Raw genomic sequence first — 19,561 nt, forward strand, 5'->3', positions numbered from 1 at the left:
GCACTCCTAGCAAGGACAAATCCAGGCTTTGCTAAGTCCCAAGGAAAAAGCTGCAAAGCAGAAGGTGGCTGCCACACCGATCTGTTTACACAGCACAGCCTCTAAATGCAATCCCCCGAAGTATTCAACTACAATAGTAGTGTAGTGCGTGAAAAATGACACTTAAAATAAAGTGCCAGTAAGTAAAGCCAATTTATAGGACTCTAGAAAGCATACAGAAGCTTTCACAAGCTTCCTAGCCTAAACAAAACAAAACAACTCTATTTACTAAGCTCTTCAGAATAGGAGCCACCTCTTCGGTATGTTTCTACAGCATCTAGCAAAAGGAGGCCCTTGACCAGGAATTGTAAATGCCAAAAAATCCCAACACAAATCATGAGTTCTGCTTTTAAACGCTGGCATTGGGACCATTTGGTGCAAGTGACAGCCTGCCACCGCAGGATTTTATTTTTATTTTAAACCATACGACATTCAAAAAGCCTGTTCAAGGCACTGTTTATACCTACAGATTAGTGCTGCATTAAGGAAAACCCTAACGAAACAGCTTGCTGCCTGTCCACCACTACGTTGCCAGAGTGAAAAGAGACTGCCCCCCAGTGGGCTACAACCACGTACATCAACTGCAAGCCACAGCGTTCAATAAAGAATTGTTGAAAATTTTATTTTTAAGAAAGTGTGGTTATTTTTTGGATTTTTTTTTCCCATTAATATAATGTCTTTGAATACATAAATTCACTTGTCATTCTGTCTTGCACCTGAAAAATCAACGTCTGCATGAAGGCACTGTACATATAAAGCTTTTCGGAATTACAAGAAAAAATAATCTACCAAATCAAGCTTTCAGCAGAGAAATAGGTAACTAGTGCAATCACTCCTCAGAGGTGGGTTATGTTCTAAACGCAGCTCGTGCCGTCCTCGGGAAGGTTTAAACAGAATTCACCTGTAGTTTGGCAATGCTGAATACAAAGAGAGTTTAACACCTCTCGAGGTTTGGAGTTCATTTGTATTTGTAGAATCCTTCTCCAGTCTTCTTACCCAGCTTCTTCTCTGCCACCAGTTTATCCAGAAGGGGGCTGGGTGCAAAAAGAGGATTGTTGGGCTCTAGCACATGCCATCCTGGTGGGAGAAAAGAAGGGGATGAATGAAAAATATTCCTGTTTACATGTCAAGATAACTGAGATCCGTATCTCTTTAGACAAATATTAAGAGCGCTGCCTAAAAGCAGAAGGGACTTCACTGAAGATCTGGTTTTGAAAGTGATATTCTGCCTAGAGAATTTACGCTGCTCATTCAAAACAAGACAACAACCATCAACAAGCTGTCACCAACTGCACCTCCTTTTGCTGTCATACCGACATTTACCCGCTTACTGACTGAAGTGAAGGGGAGACAGGACACCTGCACCCTTTAAACTATTTACTGGTTCCCTATTAACTGAGGATGAAAACATGGCAGGCAAAAAAAACAGTAGGGAGCCTCAACTTTTGTTGCTTTTTATAAGAATATCTTACCTCCGTTACTCTTCCCACTGACTCTTTTTTTAATTATACAAAGTCCGATTGACATTATTAATATTTTCCACAGGAGCTTGATGCAGTAAGCACAACAACCCCTGTAAGGTCCCCATCAATAAGGTGGGGTGCAGTACAAATGCTGCGCTCAGGTAGCACGCTGAGCTGCATTCTCATCCCTTTCTCCTCTACAGTTAAAAGGCCTGTGCCATAACTGACTCCTAATTAGCTTAAACATTTAGTTTAAGCTAATTAGGAATCACATTTTCCTTACAACATTCATCTGCAATTAATCTAAAAAGGGCAAAAAAGAAAAGGAAAATAAGCATGCAGTACCATCTATAATGTATTTACTGGTATCCAACCCAACGTAGTCCAGGAGTTCAAATGGCCCCATGGGATAGCCAGCCCCGAGCTTCATAGCAACATCAATATCTTCCTTTGATGCGTCTCCTAGAGAAAAGATTGACAGTTTGATGAACAGAGAGGATTCTGCATCTGCTTGGCACCACCTATAAATAATTAACAGGGTGTTATTTCACACTGGTGCAGCTCTTCACAAAAATCTCTGCACGTTTCAGAGCCACAAAACCTGGAGTCAGCATACACAAAAATACACGCTGGAATACAAAGTTGAATCCCTCACACACACACACAAAAAAAAACAACAAAAACAAAACCTGCAGGCCTGCTTTCTATTTTCTCATCTTCCTCTTGCATTTCAGTATAGATTACCATGTTTTTGGTGGAACCGCAGCTACTGTGCTCAACCTAACAGAAAGAGTAGAGGAAGACTCAGTCATGAAGAATCGAGAGCTTCTTTTAGAGGCAGCTGAATGTTGTAAGGAGAGGGCTCAATCTCAATTTTGTGGTGTCAGCAACACCTTTGGGATCCGGCACAGGACAGAGCTGCCCTTCCTCGAATGCAGTCAGAAGGCAAGGTCTAATACTGGACACAACGACTACTTTTGACAGCAGCTCCTGAGGTCAGGGATGCAGCCAGGTGAGCTGGCAGGCAGCACGCTGCATCGTGCTGCATCAGTTCATGCTTTAGCAAATGCAGCTTTTTGTTGAGACGCCAGCCTTGTGCACCTGGAGGTGCCCATTCCCACCTGCTTCTCCTGCTCCAGGAGTCAGCGATAGCCAGCAGGTGGACAAGGCAGGACCGGGGGGAGTGGCTGCAGCTGATTCACGTGCTCAATTTCAACAACTTTCAGCAGAGGATAGCTAGCAGAGATGGCAGAGAGGAGCGATGACCTGAAGAGACTGCACAGCTGTAGTAAAATTATTGATTTCCAAGATTATTAAAGAAAATCAAAATGATTCATAACTTCTACGTCAGTCTGTGCCTACAAAAATAGGAATCCAGATTTTCAATTGTCACAGTTAATCTTCACCTTGTTCTTTCGTTGTGAATGTCTGTTTATACTGTCATGAAAGCAGATGCACCTTTGCTGCTTATTTTTACCACATCTTTTGATAAAGGCAGTGTACTTCTTTGCAGATCTTATATGGAAAAAAAAAAAAAAAAAAAAAAAGATGAAGATAACAGGTACCTGCTGTTGTTTTTTTTTTAAGCATGCTCCATGCTCAGTTCAGGCTATCCAGAATCTTAGAGGATCATAGCCAATGCAATTTATGCACCCAGAATAAGACCATCTTAGAAATGATTTTTCAGCAATTTCCCATAAAGGCAACAACTTGAATAAAATAGTCTTGTATGAAATCATAGAATCATTTAGGTTGGAAAAGACCCTGAAGAGATCAAGTCCAACCATCAAACTCACCTGCAAACTCCCATCACTAAATGATGTCCCTTACTGGCACATCATCAGGTAATAATTTTTTTATATTATGGAATGGTTTGAGTCAGAAGGGACCTCTTGGACCCCTCTGTGTATGGGGCATTTACAGCTGGCCTTCTGGGCTGCAAGTGCACACTGCGGCTCATGTCATGTCTCTCTTTTTGTTCTTTAAAGCTAATAACTCTTTTATTTTTATTTCTTTATTTATTTTTTTAAAAACTTTTTATTTTTGAGCAGCTGGGAAATTAGCCTTACTTCATTCCAAGATAAGCTCCCTGGATTCAAATACACAGAAGCCTTCAGCTCATTTGAAGCTGATGCAGGTGTACTTACTTCTCCTATCCACAGATTCAATCCACTTTGTCAGAATTGGCACTTTGCTACCTGACAGCACAGACCAGCCAATACAGACCATCACTTGCTAATATTTCCAACGCGCCTCTGTTTAAATTACTGTTGATATACTACAGGGATTTGGGCTGTGTAAAAGTATGGAAGTCCTTCCCCACTTAACCTACAGAGACTTTGCATAAGTAAAGAATGAAGGACTGACCAATAAAAGGGTATTTCAGTGCCTGTGGTTGTCGGGGAAGAGGCCCAAATTCCTTACGACTGTGGCTGACAATCTGGTTCAAGTGTCTGCTCTAAGAATTAATGCAAAAGGTGTGATAAAAATTTAACACGATTCAGTAAGAAGCATGAATCAGAAGACAAGCATCAGGCTTTTCAAAACATTAATCAGGTTTTTACATCAATGTCTTCAGAGTTAAAAATTCATAAATGGACTTTAAGAAGTTTGGAAATATCATGCTGTTGAACAAAACACAAACAGAATAAAGATGAAATCAAAATACTGTTTTGCCTAGGCAGAGAGCCCTCAATTTTAACGCACAATCTCAGTGACTGTTTTCTTCTACATTTAATTAAAAGTTCCCTCATCTCCTGAAATATACATCATGACAGATGCCACTCACCAAAGGCGCCCCTTTTACACACATTACAACACCCATGCACTATTTAAAACTGTGACTTTTTCTAAAAGAATAATGTCCCTTTGCATTCAAGCCTTTGTTTTTCCAGTCACTAAAATCTGCTCTTCTCTCTGTTTGAGATGTAATTAGGTACATCTGTTGATAGATAAACAAGCAGTGCTGGTTTATATTTGTTTCTGGAGATCAAACCATCCCTTCCGTGTGCTATAAAACAGATTTTTAATATTTAAAGCATATTTGGTGGAATCCTGGTAATGCGATGCTTTCATCTGTAAAAAGGGGTGCTTTCAAAAACAAAATGTTTCAAATGACATTCTTCAGTAGCACGCAGCTACAAGCAGAACACTTGAAATAAAAGCAATTATACTCCAAATTTCCTCTTTAACCACTCACGTTATTGGCTTGTTTCCTTTTCAAAACAATTATCAATGCTTTCAAAGTTGGATGGTTCTTTAGGAACTCCAGATTACTTCCACCTGCCCTCAGCATCAACGTCAAAGAAGACCAAAACTAAGATGGGAGGTCCTAAGGAAGGTATGCTTTAAAAAGGACCTGGAAGAGGAGCAGGAGGTTTTACAGAGCAAAGGTTGAGCCCAAATCACTTGTGTGCCAGTACCGTAGAAAGATACTGAGTATTGTAGCTTATTCTACCTGAATATTGGTGTTTTCAGGTAGAAGCCCAGAGTATGGAACACCTCAGAAGAACTTTCCTAATGGAAAAAAATTCCTAATTTTTAGGAATTTTCATAACAGCCTCTTGGGCTGCAGAGAAGAGGGTTCCTGCTCAGCTGGCAGAGGCTATTTTTACAGCGGTACCACACTCACCTTTCCAAACCAGAAACATTTTCCACCAGCAGGAGTTTCCCACACAGGTAATCAGTAACTTCCCACTCTGCACGCCCTGGCGTTTCAAAGGGAAGACAAGCGCTTTCCAGCTACACAGACTGGTTTGTGCCCGACGTGCACGACCCACCTCCAGCCTTTAAGGCGTGAAGGTTTTAAGGGAATCACAACACCTTTCTGAATGGATATAACACTTTGCAGCACAGTATGATGCCAGCATCCCCTGAAGTCAATAACCCAGCAAGTACCTCTCTCAAAAAGTCGAACGGCTTCCATCATGTACGGCACCAAGAGACGGTTTACAATGAAGCCAGGAGTGTCCTATGAAAATTAACAAAAGAAACAAAAAGGGATTCTAAATAAACATTCACAACTACTACACTCAGGCAACACATAAATTAAACAAGTGGATGAAGACACTTATTGAATCATCAGCTTCTGGTGTGCTCTGAACTGTATTTTCATCTGATTTATCTGCTTGCTATTCAAACGCAAAAGATGAGTTTCACAAACCAGGCATGGCACACAAACATTCATCATGATTAAGAGCAATTAAGACTACTACAAGTCCAACTCATCAATCTGAAAACGATGTAATGTGACCCATTGGAAAATGCCTTTCCTTTAGCAAAATTCTGCTGACACAATTTCCTGAAGGATACGAAGAGTTTTTTCTGTGTGTGCGTTGTTCACTACTGGAGTTCCTGGCTCAACATTCTACCTCTCCCCCACTGCTCACTGCTAAACCAAGCTTTAATCAAAGTCAACAATACAAAGAAAAGAGAAAGAGCTTTGCAAATACAGTATTATTTCAAATATTACTACAACTGTTTCAGGTCTTTATTGATTCGTTCCATTTCATCTCAGTATTTAAACCAGAGAATTTCAAGCAAACAACTGCAATTTCTTCTGCAAACAGGAAACAAAAAATCGAACATGGAGACTGACCATTATTTCTGCATTACCCTCTACCCAAGCTGATTTATAAACAATATCGAATCGTATATTTGCCACATTCCACCCTGGAAAACTGTGACAGAAACAGGAAAAAAGAAGTCACCTAAGGCCATGCAGCAATGTAGCAGCACAGCCAAAATCTGAGTGCAGCATTCAGATGCTGAATTACTGGTAACCACCAGATCGCAGGCCCTTCTTTTTATGACCAAAAGTCTCCTGGGGGTTGTGAAACTTTAGGCAATAGCTTGCACAAAGCTTCCCAGACCACAGCTTAATGGATTTGGAAAAAGTGTGCTTAGGACGCGGGGCGTTCCTCTGGAAAAAAAACAAAACTGCGAAGCCATGAAGATTAACATGGGCGTAGTTACTGCAGTCTTAAGAAAATCTTGTGATGAGCACACACCATGGAGGACGCATCCAACAGCTTCACGGTACAAGAGGTAGCAGTCTTGCCTCTAACATAGCTAAAGATAAGCTCCTGTTTAAGCTTTTCAGCCCAGGACTGGAAAAGGCAAAACAGAGGGGTATGCTCTGACCTTGTAAGTTTTGCTGCTTTTCAGAAGATATCTAGAGTCCCTATACTTTGAGGAATTTGTGGTAAATGTGGGCATTTTCTTTGTCAAAATATTTTTAATATGGAAGTGAATCTGGAAAAAAAATTGCCTGGAAATTCCAGAAATGCTCTTATAATCTCCTGAAAACCACTTTCTTAATATTAAGTTTTCAAGGAAAACAAGTTTTCTGGACATCGTACAATCCAAACTGTACTCACCTTACAACTGACAGGACTTTTTCCTACCGCTTTGCTGAAGTCCATAAGTGACTCAAAAGTCTTTTGGCTAGTCATTGGAGTCTTGATGACCTGGAAAACAGGAAGGAAAGGAGAGATAAGCACATTTCTGAGCAGAATTTCCCAACACAGAGATGATTAAACCAAATTTCAGAACACTTACAGAAATTCATATGACATTTGTTTTGAAAAAAAGAAAAAAAAAGTAGATATATATATATATAACAAACACAGAAGTCTATTTTAAAGACAAGTATATTGTGTTTTACATGTTCTCAAGTTATGTTTCCTTGAGATAGGTAAAAAGGTCTATCTTTTTAGAATCCTATGTAGAGATAATAGAATAACAGACCCACTTTAAAAGCCACATAGTCTCTGCTGTCTTGGGAAACACACTGGCACTACTCTAGAAAACCATATTATAAAATTAATATACCATATTAAACCTGATATAAACGATGAAACATCTATTCTGTGCCCAGGGTACACGTGAGACAGACATGTAATTCTAAAGAAAATTTAAAATCTTTCAGATATGCAACAGTCTCTTAGCTTTTTAGTATATTCCCATGTTGATTTTCTTCACAAATGAGTCTTTTTCTTTTGTCACATGTAGTATTTGCTAGACTCCCCTGGAGTTGGGATGCAGCGTGTTATTTATTACACTGTATTTGTTCTTTATTAGCGACCTACCCCCCACCACACACAGAATGACTTGCAGAAGCCGAACTGGTTGCAATATTTGTGTTGAAACTGGCCTTCATGGGTGGTAACTGAAAGCTGCTACATGCAAGCGGTTAAGACTGACCTCTTTATTCATACAATCTTAAGTCACTCAGATTTCCGTGCCCCAGACACCCTAATAACTGATGATAAGGCCAACACACAAAAAAACAACATTGTTAGGACTGAGGAGAAGGCTTATTTTTCGGCAGAAAAAAAAGAGTGTTTTTTTAACTTCATTATTAGATAAAAATCTCCAAAATATTTATGTAAGACTGTGACAGTTTCAAGAACGAGTTTTTAGTACACACTTGAGAGTTTTTAAACACTATCACCAGTCTTTTGAATTATTAGAGAAAGAAGTCCCTCATAGCTATGCTCTTCTGAGCACAAGATCAACAATCTATGGAAATCGCAGATATGATGCAAAGTTACTGCAGAGTTGTGACAGGTATGGAGGACAGCTTCCATGACAGATGCCTGGCAGTTTCAATAATATCCTTTACAGTTAGGGCAACTCCCTTGATTTTTTACCCCTTTATTTCAAATGGAAACAACTATTTTACATAGAAGAGATCATACAGTGTTCTTCAGTGCCAGTCCTGATTTAGAGCAGCGGATCTGAAACAAAAGCAAACCCTTAAAAAGTGTATTTATTTATTAATTAATAATAGAACACAAAAGCTGTGCTTAAAGACCTTCAAATACTGCTCATCAAGCAGAGTGACTTTGGGCAAGGGCATTCGTAAGTCAGGTGAAAAAAACACCAATTACAATGTTGCCCACAGCAGTCATAAAGGGGTTGCTCTGTTTTGTCTTTTTTACGAATACTGATAGATATCCTCAGTAGTTTTCTATCCTCACAGAAGTTTAGTTCAGATATCTAAAGTCTATCATTCGTTTTAGGCTTGAGACAAGGCACAGGACATTTCACCCTCACAAATAAATTACTGGAGACAAGTAGTTCTTAGTACAGAAACCAATAAAGCTTTACTGTGCCAGCCTAAGGAACTATGCTAAGATTTCTGTCATCTCTGACACCACCTATAAAATGTCTCCCTTTCCTCCTTACATTTCCCCAGACCATTTCATCACAATACAGAGATTAAACTAAAACATTTCACATGGGTACAGAAGTTAGGGAAAGGGAATTTGCAAGTGGTTGAGTCCTTGCCAGATGACTGTACTCTGAATCACATTTGTCCGTTTCAGCTAAAAGGGTCAAACGTATTTTTTTGGGGGGGATACAGTCAAAGACACAGAGCAAGGAAGTGCATGGCCTGTATTTTAATGTGAAACAAGCGAAATTCAGGAGTTCCAAAGCAAGGCACAGCTTATTCAGAGTGTTTGTCACCAAAGCACTACTAGAATTAATCACTTACGGGACAGAGGAAAAAGATTTACAGCATTTAAGTGCATGAAGTACGTGAAATTTTGTGGCAAGCTGGCCAAGACACAACGTTCATTTTCACTTAAGGTCTTGTAAGTTGTAGCCAACCAAGATGAGCTGTAACAATCACACACTCTCCAGACACGCACATTCTTTTGTAGTTTAGCTCATCTCCTGTGCTATTGCACAGCCACCTTAAGGTGCCCTTTTTCTTTTTTTTCTTATTTTTGGGGGGGAGCGGGAGGAGAACAGGCAGAGGAGGAAAGCCCTGGCAGTTGTACTGCAATGATGTCTTTACTTTGGAGACTCAGGCCCTTATATCAGATTATTTCTTATTCTGCTCTGCATTTCAGTATTATTAGAAGGTGCAAGATGTAGCCAAGGAGAGTGTACTTAGAAAAACTTCTGAAGACTTAGTAAAGGCTGCTCTTCACATATTTCCCAACCTTTAAGGACCTCCAATGGTAACGTTAAGACACGTAGCTTCAACCCTTCCAGACAAATCATCTGGAAGACTGAATAAACACGACTTACTTTGCGTCTCAAAAGTCACAAGGCAGTACGAGTTCCTCTGCACATCGCCTCCTGTCAAGCCCAGACTGTTAATAATCAAATCCCTCTGTCAGTCATTGGATGGTTTTGTTTCGGCTGCCAATCGTTCGTATTAATCAGCCAGTCTGCGGGACTGAAACAGTCACTGGAAAGGGCACGTCGGCTGGCAGCTCACCAGGGAACTTTGGAGCCTGGAGGCAGGAGTTACCTCCGTGGTCAACCTGCCCCTCGACAGACCGTCACCAGAGGTGGCTCGTTCTGCATCAGAGGAGCTGCAAAACCCACACCGACCCTTTCACCAGATGTTATATCACTGTTATCCCAGTGATAACAACCACGCTGCTGTGATGACTACGTGGTTGTAATTAAGATGGTGTAAGAGCCTTACCTCCACGAGCTTCATCATCGGCACGGGATTGAAGAAATGGAGGCCACCGAATCGGTCCTGCCTGGTGGTGGAGTTGGCCAACTGCGTGATCTGCAGGGACGAGGTGTTGCTTGCAAATATTGTATGCCTGGAAAGAGAAACACATGGGCTGTGCTGTCTTCCTGACAGCAGGAGATTGGTGCACCACGCAGAAACAGACATCCACTGGCTAGCCATCCACACAACTCCTAAAAATATCCTTGCAGATTACCACCTTCCTTTTGCTGAGGTATAAATAGAGCAACAAAGGAATAACCAGAGGAAGAGCTGTGTGAGCTTCTGACTCCCGAGATTGCATGTTGAATACTGTGTCAGGTCAAAGAATAAAGATTCTCTAAGCAGAACATTTTCGTTACAGCCCCAGATCTATTGCAAGTAATTCTTTCAGCAATCCTGAAAATCATATGGATTTTTTTTTTTTTTTTTACACATCTATGGAAACCGAATCACGTGACATGTCAAGCATGTATTAATTTTATTACTTTTTTATAATGATCAATGGCAGACATGGTAAGTAAACTTTGTACCAGAGCAAAGAGGTGATGAGAAAAAGAAGAAGGGACACTGCAAAGGTTACACAAAATTACACAATTTTCAAGGCATATTTCAAAGATCTTGTCAGAGACATAAAACACAGTTACTAATTCCAATTTGTAATGATTTTTTTCAGAGACATCTCAGAGCCTCAGCAGCCCTGCCATATTGACATCACACAGAAAACTTAAATGGCTTTTTCTTCAAACCACAAAATCAAAAACTAAAATTAGAACTGAAACCCTACCTTCCATTCCGGACTGCCTCAATCTACCTTTCAAGAAGTTATCCTCCTGGACTCATCAAATGTTCATCTAGATTGGTAGTTTGCTTATATTTCACTGAGATATAATTGAGCTTCCAAACAGAGCTTTCAGAAGTTACATCTAAGTCATGGGGACATCTTATAGATGCATTAGAAGAAAACATTTAAAAAAAAAAAAAAGACTTTTTTTTTCTGTTTTTATGTTTTCTGAGTTTTGAAAACTTGTTAAGGGAAAAGGAAACCAAATATCCTGAGAATTCCTGCTTATATTTCTTATAAATATTCTTTTGTTTTCCCCCCACCATAAAGTGGGCCTTCCATTGTTCTTAGACAGGGTACTAAAAATAGTATTTCACACTTCATCATTTTCATCTTGCAAGGTCAATGAATACAATGGACATTTATCTTCCCCCAAAATCTGTCACTGTATAGAAATAATTCAAATATTCATTAAAAAAAGCTTCGTGAACCCACGTGTAAAACAGCAACAATTACATCTCACAGAATAGTGGTCTTAGAGCAAGAGGTTTGAATTCAGCATCACTTCTGCAGGTAAATCCTATAAACTCTCACAATGTAAAGCTTTGGTTTAAAAAAAAAAAAAAAATGCATTACATTGGTGCTGTGTACAAGGGCATTTTATTTACACTTTCTGCTCTGACCAACAAACTGACTTAAACTGGGGTTAAAATAGAACTGACATGCCTCTGTGACACAGAGTACATTATCTGTGTTTCAGGTGACAGCACGGTCTGAAGGCTTTTAAAAGCAGCAATAGGAGTGAAGCCCCAAGGATGATTTTCCAGCCATCAGTGTGCTTTCACTTGGTGCCATCTAGTGGGCCACAGGAAGAAATTAAAAGCAAAGTCAAACACAACAGAAACACACCGTTTCGGTAAGACTTAATTTTACAGTCCAGCTCTTTAAGCAGGGAACACTGAAGAAAACCTCTTTCACAGCGCTTTTATAACGCACTGCTTCTGAACACCCTGACCTGTCCCAAAACACTGGCCTGTTCCCGGCTGAGTTTCCATTTCTAAAGACCGATCCTAAACCAAGAGATGCTGAGACTAATAGAAGGCAAGAGCTCTTAGGAAAGTAGACACTCCAAAATTCTTTTGACATCATTATCATCCTTCTTGGAAAGTGCTGCATTGTTTAAATGCCCCAAAGATCATGAAAAATGCAGAGGTATTATAAAAAACAAAACAAAACAAAACAAAAAAAACAACTAGCCTGACCTTTTTCAGAACAGGAGCACGAGGACTGATCCAACAGAGGAAAAGGAAAACAGACTCAGAAGTGGGTAGCAACGCTTTATCACCCATTCTGAAGATGATAAGTTACTATATGAGAGAGATAACACACCTGGAGGTGTGTTATATATATATATACACTACACTTTGCACTCTTGCAAAGCACTGCTAAGAACAAAAACCAGGATGCGTTCAGACTGATGTCCTAAGACCAAGCGACGGCCCTCACTGTTTTACCTTTTTACCTGCTCAGTTACCCAGGTGAGGAACACCCCAAGTTCTCAGTGCCCTCCGGGGCTGCCAACCTCTCCTCATTCATTGCATTTTCTCTGAAAACTTAAGAGCAATTCGCTCTCCACCCAACCACCAAATAAAACCTGACTCAGTAAGGAACACCTTTCTTATCCCCCTCCATTTACGGATCCCCTCTCAGAGGAATGATGGTTCCTACAAAGAAAAAAGGAAGAGGAAAGAAGCTCATTGTGTGCTATTTTTTCATGAGATGCTTTGGCTTTGTTCTGTCACCAGGTTTATGTTCGTTGGAGAGGTCATCTCAGAACAAATACGTGAGGGGGCAAGTAGTGTTGCACCTGAGGAAACAAACGAAACCCAGGATACAACATAAACGAAGAAATAGGCGTATGTACAGTTCATGTTTCAAAACCAGGATTAATCATCTTGTCTGATCAACTGTAACACACAGCCCCTTACATTTCAGTCAGCTATCAGCTCACTGGGTAAGTTATCAGGGTGAGGCTGAAGATTTGCATTAGTAAAAGCCCTTCCTCCTCAGAAGGCTGGCCTTTCATACTCACTGCCTGTAACACAAAGTGCCACCAAAGCCCCAGGCCCCACAGAATTAAAACTTCTCCCAGGCCTCGAGCTCTCTCGAAACAAATCTTGCCTTTGTTACAGCTGCAAGACCCACGCTGAACTGATGCAACAGTGAGGTGGCTCAAGAAGTAATTCTACTGCATTTGGAAACATCTGATCTAGCGAAGGCTGCACGGCACCTGTGCTGACAGGCACAGCCTTCCCTCCCATCACAGAGCCACACGGGGGAAGCAAAGCCTCCTGCTCCATTCAGGCACAAAAACCCACCGACTAGACGGTTCTGCCTTTCCCCACAACACCCACATGATAGGCAAATCATGGATATTCCCCAAAAATAGTTACAAACTACCATTTGCATCTAATAGCCAGTAGTTTAAGCACTCAGCTACTAAGCTTCACTATTTCACTAGCTTTTCTTTGTTTCCACCTACACCTAACATACTGCAACTGGTATTCTTCACCATTCACTACCCTCTTCTTCAACCTCTACATCTTTACCACCATCTCCAATTCTCCTCTTAAAAAGGAAGGCTTCTTGTCTAATTTTTCCCAGCCCTGCAGAGTCACGCTTTAGGCAGCACGAAGGAGCATACCTGAACCTTTACCTGCCCCTACCTTTAACGCTCCGTAACGTAAAACTTGTTGTTTCGAGGCAGCTTAATGTATAAACCACTCAGTCTTAGCAAAAACAGCCTCAAGTGTTCCAAATGCATGTAGTATTACGTGAGGCTCCCAATCCCTACTTTTCCTTGTGCCTTTTCCAAGCGTTTAGTTTCCCTTGCTGGCTGGTTCTAGATGGTTTGCCATTTTGTACACTCTAGTTTGCTCATCAGCTTTCTGTGTTAAAAACAGAGACCGGTTGCCTGAGTCTTTCTCTGCTTTTAACAGAAGCAGCCAGTGGTCTGTTTTCACAAAATTAGGATAACCTAACCATGATGAGGTATCCTGGTAATTGCCAAAGGCAGCTACTTAATTTTCTTTGCCTGTGAGACTGCAGCTAAGAGCAAGTTACCCTGTCCTCAATGCAAGGCTTCTTGCAACCATTTATCATTCTCAGAAACGCCAGGCAATTCTGAACACTAACCATATGAGGCAGCCTGAAAACCTCCCCGGGCTGAAGTCAATTAATGATAACATCTTTCCTCCCTTGACATTATATTCAAGCTGCAGCCTGCTTAGCTCTTAGTTAAACAATCTGGAAGACCTCTTAGCCAATACCCCCCGATTCAGCTGCACCAGTTAGAAGTTCACTCTGTGAGCAGTCAAGGTCTTGTGATTCTGAGTCATCCATTACAAGGATCAGGCTCCCGAGACTGCATGCTCAGCTTAACAGCATTTTGAGTTTTGGATGGAATTGAACAGTAACTTCGAACAGTTATCAAATATAGGTCAAGGCAAGCTCCACAGACTGTAACTGAGTGTGTGGTAAGAAAAGACAGACACTGCTACCTCAAAAATCATAACTGACAATGATCTATGTCCAAAACCTTGCAATATGCAAGTTTATCTCGCTTAAGCTATGACTTGCAGCTTAGAAGCTGAAACTTCTGAAAATTTATTCGTGCTAGGCACACCAAAACCAAATATTTCACCATTCCAATTCCCTATTTAACTATGGGAATGCATGTTAACCATACCCGATCTGTACCAGGATAAGTTTATGCTACAGCTGCACATTTGCATTTAGATCTGACTTGGAAAAAGCAGGCTTTGAACTTGTTGAGTAGATGGACAAACCTCCTCTTGTCAAATCATACCATGAAGCACATCCAATAATGCAGTGCAACAAGTAAATAAAGCAGATGAATGTACCTGAATGTGTTTGTAACACATGTACCTAGCAGGTACATGTTACATGTGACAGTCTGGAGTAAGTCTAAGGAGAAAACCTCCTGTTTTTAAGAAAAACAGCTAAGAAAATGCAGAATTAATGGTGCAAGAGAAAAAAAAAAATAAAGGTGCAAGTTTCAAAATGAAAGAGAAGAAATACACATACTCTGGAGCAAATTTATCCAGCCTCTTGAAGAGTTCATTTTTAATTTCCTGGTTCTCCACGATGGCTTCTATCACCAGATCCGTGCTGTGGACCACTGCTACCGCATCTGTGCTTGTTGTGAGGTTCTTTAAGGTCTTCTCAATAAATTCTGCACCAGCCTGAAACATCACAAGAATTTGCAACAACGATTTCATTTCTTTTTACATGAAAACCCACATAAGCGCTGTAATGTATTTTTGCGCCCCCCAAACCTCAGGATGAATTATTTGGCATCATTTTGCATTTAACATTTGTTTCAAAAAGTCACCAAGCTATTTAAAGCTTTATCTAGAGGCTGAAGGAACAAAAATCAGGGAAGGCATCCATCTTTCAGCCTCCCTGAATCGCAAAAAGAAAATCCAAGCTCTTCATCGGACTGACAAAAAATCTATTTTTTAAGCCAGCATATTAGTAACTTATTAGTAACATATCTGTAACGCATAACTGCAAAACAACACCAGAACTCCAGTACAGGAATTTTATTATCCTAAGTTCTCCTAATGGTGCAAATAAAAAATGCCAACCTCAGGCTTATCCGCAAATTTCTTCTTTGTCACTCTCTTCAAACTCTCTTCAATTCCCTTTGTAGACTTCTTGAGGATTTCATCTGACTGGTCTACCAACACCACCGTGTGACCACTGGCTGCTGCAATCTGAAAGTTAAAATCAGATTCAACATCAACATCATAAACAACCAGACTGATGTGGGTTGGGGCAGACAACTGACCAGAATTAGGCAAAAGACTGCTAAAGGACCTAGAATCAAGAATCATGCACTTTAATAGAAAAAAAATCATTAAAATGCTCAAATATTTGGGGTGGAGAAGGGAGAAAGGAGCCAACTTGAGAGAAAAGGAAAGAGAAATCCCTTTTTCCCCCGAGCTGTCTGCAGAACTGCGCTTGGAGGCAGCTGGATTCTGCAGCTCTGACAAGTGAAAGAAATCTGTCTTGAAAAGAGGAAGCAGCTTAGCCGTGAGCCTCGGATCTGTGAAGCAAAAAGGGCTGTGGAGACCCAAAGTAGAAGGCTGGCAGGGTGAACAGGTTCCGTAAGGGATGGCTGGCCCTGTGATCCCGGGGCGTAACGTAACACAACGCTGCTGTTTGACCACGAGTGTGTGCCTGGAACAACGGGAAGGTGACAGTGGAACTGGGAGCAGAAATGAGGCTTTTGCTGCAGCAGGGCTCTGTGCAGATCCAAACTGCTAGCAAATTCTCCTTCCTTCGTACTGGGTACAAACACTGGCTCAGCCTATTAAAAACCAGCTTGCCATTATCTGTTACTTTGCTATTCGTTAATTTACATTTCTCTTGTTAGCTAGCAACAGTCTATCTTCATTTTCAGAACTCCTGAACAAAGTTGCAATATAATAACTACAGAAAATAACAGATGTTGAAACATGTTGCCACTTTTTTTTTTTTTTTTTTGTGAGTGACACCTTAGGAGTTTATGTTCTGCAAACTTTCCCTTTACGCCTAACTCGCACCTGGAGTTTAAAGAACCTCCTGTGCCCACAAGACCTACCCCAACAAAGCTAGCTGAAATGAAAAACACAGACCTGAAGAAAAGCGTGGCACTATTCTCATTCAAGGTTCCCCACAAATCCAGCAAATAAAGAAATGCCAGGCTGGTTCCAGACAGAAGCACTGCAGAATTAACAAGGTGTCAGCCAGCAGCTGGACATTTCTTCATCCATTTTTTTTTTATTATTTTCATTACGGCCATTTCATAAAATCAGTTGTATCATAAGAAATTTTTAAATTAAGATTGGACTTCCATTTCTTATACTTCATCTGCTGCTATCATTTGCAACGGCAAAGCAAGGGCCTCTACTCTTCAGAAAAAAACTCATTACCAAGCACATTCATAAGACATGCTTCAGCGATTATCCATTTACAATTGTACCAGAACATCACTGAGCAGCTGGCAAAGAATCACAGAGAAGTTAAGAGCTCCCTTTTTCCAGTTCATTCTTAACATATGTGTGTTTATAGGAAAGAAGAAAAATGTCAAGAAATCACATCATCGCCTTGCAATTCAAACACACACTTCCACAGACTCCTCTCTCCGGTATCTTTATGAATATTACATATGAAACACAACAGTGCTGGGGAGTCAGTTAATGCTTCTCTCACACTGTTCATGTGGCCGAATGAGAAATTGTAGTCTCCTGGCTTTCAGCCATGCACTGGTTAGCTTCTCCTGACTGTATGAGAAAGAAGGAAGATGATTTCTGAAGTGTTCAAAGCAGGAGGAAAATCTTTACTACCAGGGTGCAGAGGAGACCTTGCTCTGTCACAATCATCTCTGCTTTGAGATAATTCTGGATTGATAAATCGGAGGCAGATGGTCAGCAAAACACTCCTAGGTCCTTAACAGTGCTAGAACACTACAACTGCTGTTACTGCCAAATACCACACCTGTTTCTCTTGGTAAACTTCTCCTTAAAACATGCAATCTAACAGAATATGCATATTAAGTCACTTACTCTACAGAATTACAACCTTTGCATAGTGTGCATGCTCCTTGAGCATGCCAACAGCTTGCTGCAAAGTTGTTATTTGAAGATTCCTTCAGTGGAAATCTCAAATTCTAGTATCAAGGTGCAGAAAGGTGTTTGTTACCAGACAAGTTAATAAACAACTAGTTTATTCCTTACCAAAAAAAAAAAAAAAAGCCAAAAACTACACAGCCCCTGTATGCCTCCTACTAGAAATTTGCAATTTGCCAAGAATGTGAAAAATCTTCACTTCTGAGAAGGTCATCCATTAATTAAAAAAAAATAAAAATAATAAAAAAGAAGGAACATTGCTATTTGTGTACTCCAGCTCCCTACTGGCTTCCACCTGGAGAAAGCAGTGCCAACCTGGAGGATGCTGGATGCTCCAGTTACTGCTTGTGAAGTACCCAGTACCTTTGACATCAAGCTCTGTCTGTGAATGAGGTAAATAACTAAATCTTAAATCACCGGCAAGACTGTTCAGTCACAAAGCAATCGGGTTAAAGATGAACTTGAAAGCCAAAGGCCAGAGATTAAACACTGGGAAAATAAGTGCTATTTAAATATTAACCGCTCCATAACTCTATAGATGACTGACAGCCTAATGTTCGTTTTAGCTGCTATACGGTATTTAAATAACTGGTAATAATGTCACTTGATCTGCTCCCTTGGCAAGATAGAAGAAGCTTCTTTCTTAGCCCTACATTTTCCAAATATTTATTACACACTGTCTCGTTTTATAAATAGCCCACACGCTGTCATAAGAACCATCCTAAATAATTTAGGACGTTAACCTCAGTTCCTTTTGCCTACCTGTCTGACCTGAAGATCTGTGGCTTAAACAAGAGAAAAGTTTTAAAGTTGAGCAACCGGACAGCAGCGGCGCGGCAGTGCTTTCTACTCTGAAACAATAAAACCGAAGATTGCAGAAGTCTGCTAACACAGCAGCTCAGGTGTGCCCTGTCACAGGCAGCCCCAAATCCTCGTCCTGAGGGTGAGATGCCCGTGTGCTGCCCACCCTAGGTCGCCTGTGTGCCTTGTATGCTACATGCTGAAATAGGCAACGCATTAAATCATTTGAGTGCAAAGCGTGGTATATTCAGACAAGTGATTTGAGGCCATGGAGCGTGTCCAGAGCAGGGCTACGGAGCTGGTGAGGGGCCTGGAGCACAAGGCCTGTGAGGGGCGGCTGAGGGAGCTGGGGGGGTTTGGGCTGGGGAAGGGGAGGCTCAGGGGAGACCTCATTGCTCTCTGCAACTGCCCGAAAGGGAGATGTGGGGAGCTGGGGGTCGGCCTCTGCTCACAGATAACCACTGATAGGACCAGAGGGAATGGCCAGGGGAGGTTTAGGTTGGAAATGAGGAGACATTTCCTCTCAGAAAGAGCAGTCAGGCGTTGGGACGGGTTGTCCAGGGAGGTGGCGGAGTCCCCGTCCCTGGGGGTGCTCAAGGCAAGGTTGGACGTGGTGCTTGGGGACACGGTTAGCGGGTGACACCGGTGGTAGGGGACGTTTGGACCAGCTGATCCTGGAGACCCTTCCCACCCTTAATGATTCTTTGATTCTCCACCAGCCCCGAAAGAACCCCCCGCGGGGCCATCAGCTCCCCAACATGGCGCCCCCCCCCCCCCTCCCGCCCCGCTCCCCGTCATGGCGGCGGCGCCGCCCCCGCTGCCGCTCGGCTCCCGCCCCGGCCGCGCTCACCTGGGCGATGCCGGCGCCCATGAGCCCGCCGCCGATGACGGTGACATGTTTGACCAGCAGCTTCTTGGCGGCCGCCGTGGCGGCAGCAGCAGCAGCAGCAGCGGCGGAGGACGAGGAGGAGGAGGAGGCGGCTCGCACGAAGCGTCGGGTGGCGAAAGCCATGGCGGAGGCGGGCAGGAGGCAGCAAGGAGCCTGCGGCCGCTCGGCGGCGGGGCCGGGCCGGGCCGGGCCAGGCGGGGCGAGAGCCGCGCTCCGCCCCGGGGAGCCGGGGCCGCCTGAGGGGGAGAGGCTCCCGGCGGGGGCTGCCCGTCCCTCAATGGGTTTGGGGCTGCTCCTCGGCCGCTGGGGGGCTGCTGGCACCCTCCCCGGTGTCCCCAAGGTCAACCCGATAATGGCGAGGGGCTGGCTCCGTGTGGGGGCTGCCTTGGCGCCCGTCCTTCACGCCGC

The 19,561-nt window shown here is 42.2% G+C and overlaps 1 protein-coding gene across 1 annotated transcript; it reads right to left on the minus strand.

The window, feature by feature from the left end:
- Positions 1-679: 679 nt before the first annotated feature.
- Positions 680-19,300, minus strand: HADH (hydroxyacyl-CoA dehydrogenase). Its single transcript, XM_032187352.1, has 8 exons — positions 19,115-19,300; positions 15,439-15,567; positions 14,876-15,033; positions 9,952-10,078; positions 6,881-6,970; positions 5,400-5,472; positions 1,848-1,964; positions 680-1,116 (listed from the first exon to the last, which is right to left on the minus strand). The coding sequence occupies exons 1-8, from the start codon at positions 19,274-19,276 to the stop codon at positions 998-1,000; spliced, it is 975 nt and encodes a 324-aa protein (XP_032043243.1). The 5' UTR covers positions 19,277-19,300; the 3' UTR covers positions 680-997.
- Between the last annotated feature and the right edge of the window lie 261 nt (positions 19,301-19,561).

Source organism: Aythya fuligula, chromosome 4, assembly GCF_009819795.1.
Source record: "Aythya fuligula isolate bAytFul2 chromosome 4, bAytFul2.pri, whole genome shotgun sequence".
Lineage (NCBI taxonomy): Eukaryota > Metazoa > Chordata > Aves > Anseriformes > Anatidae > Aythya > Aythya fuligula.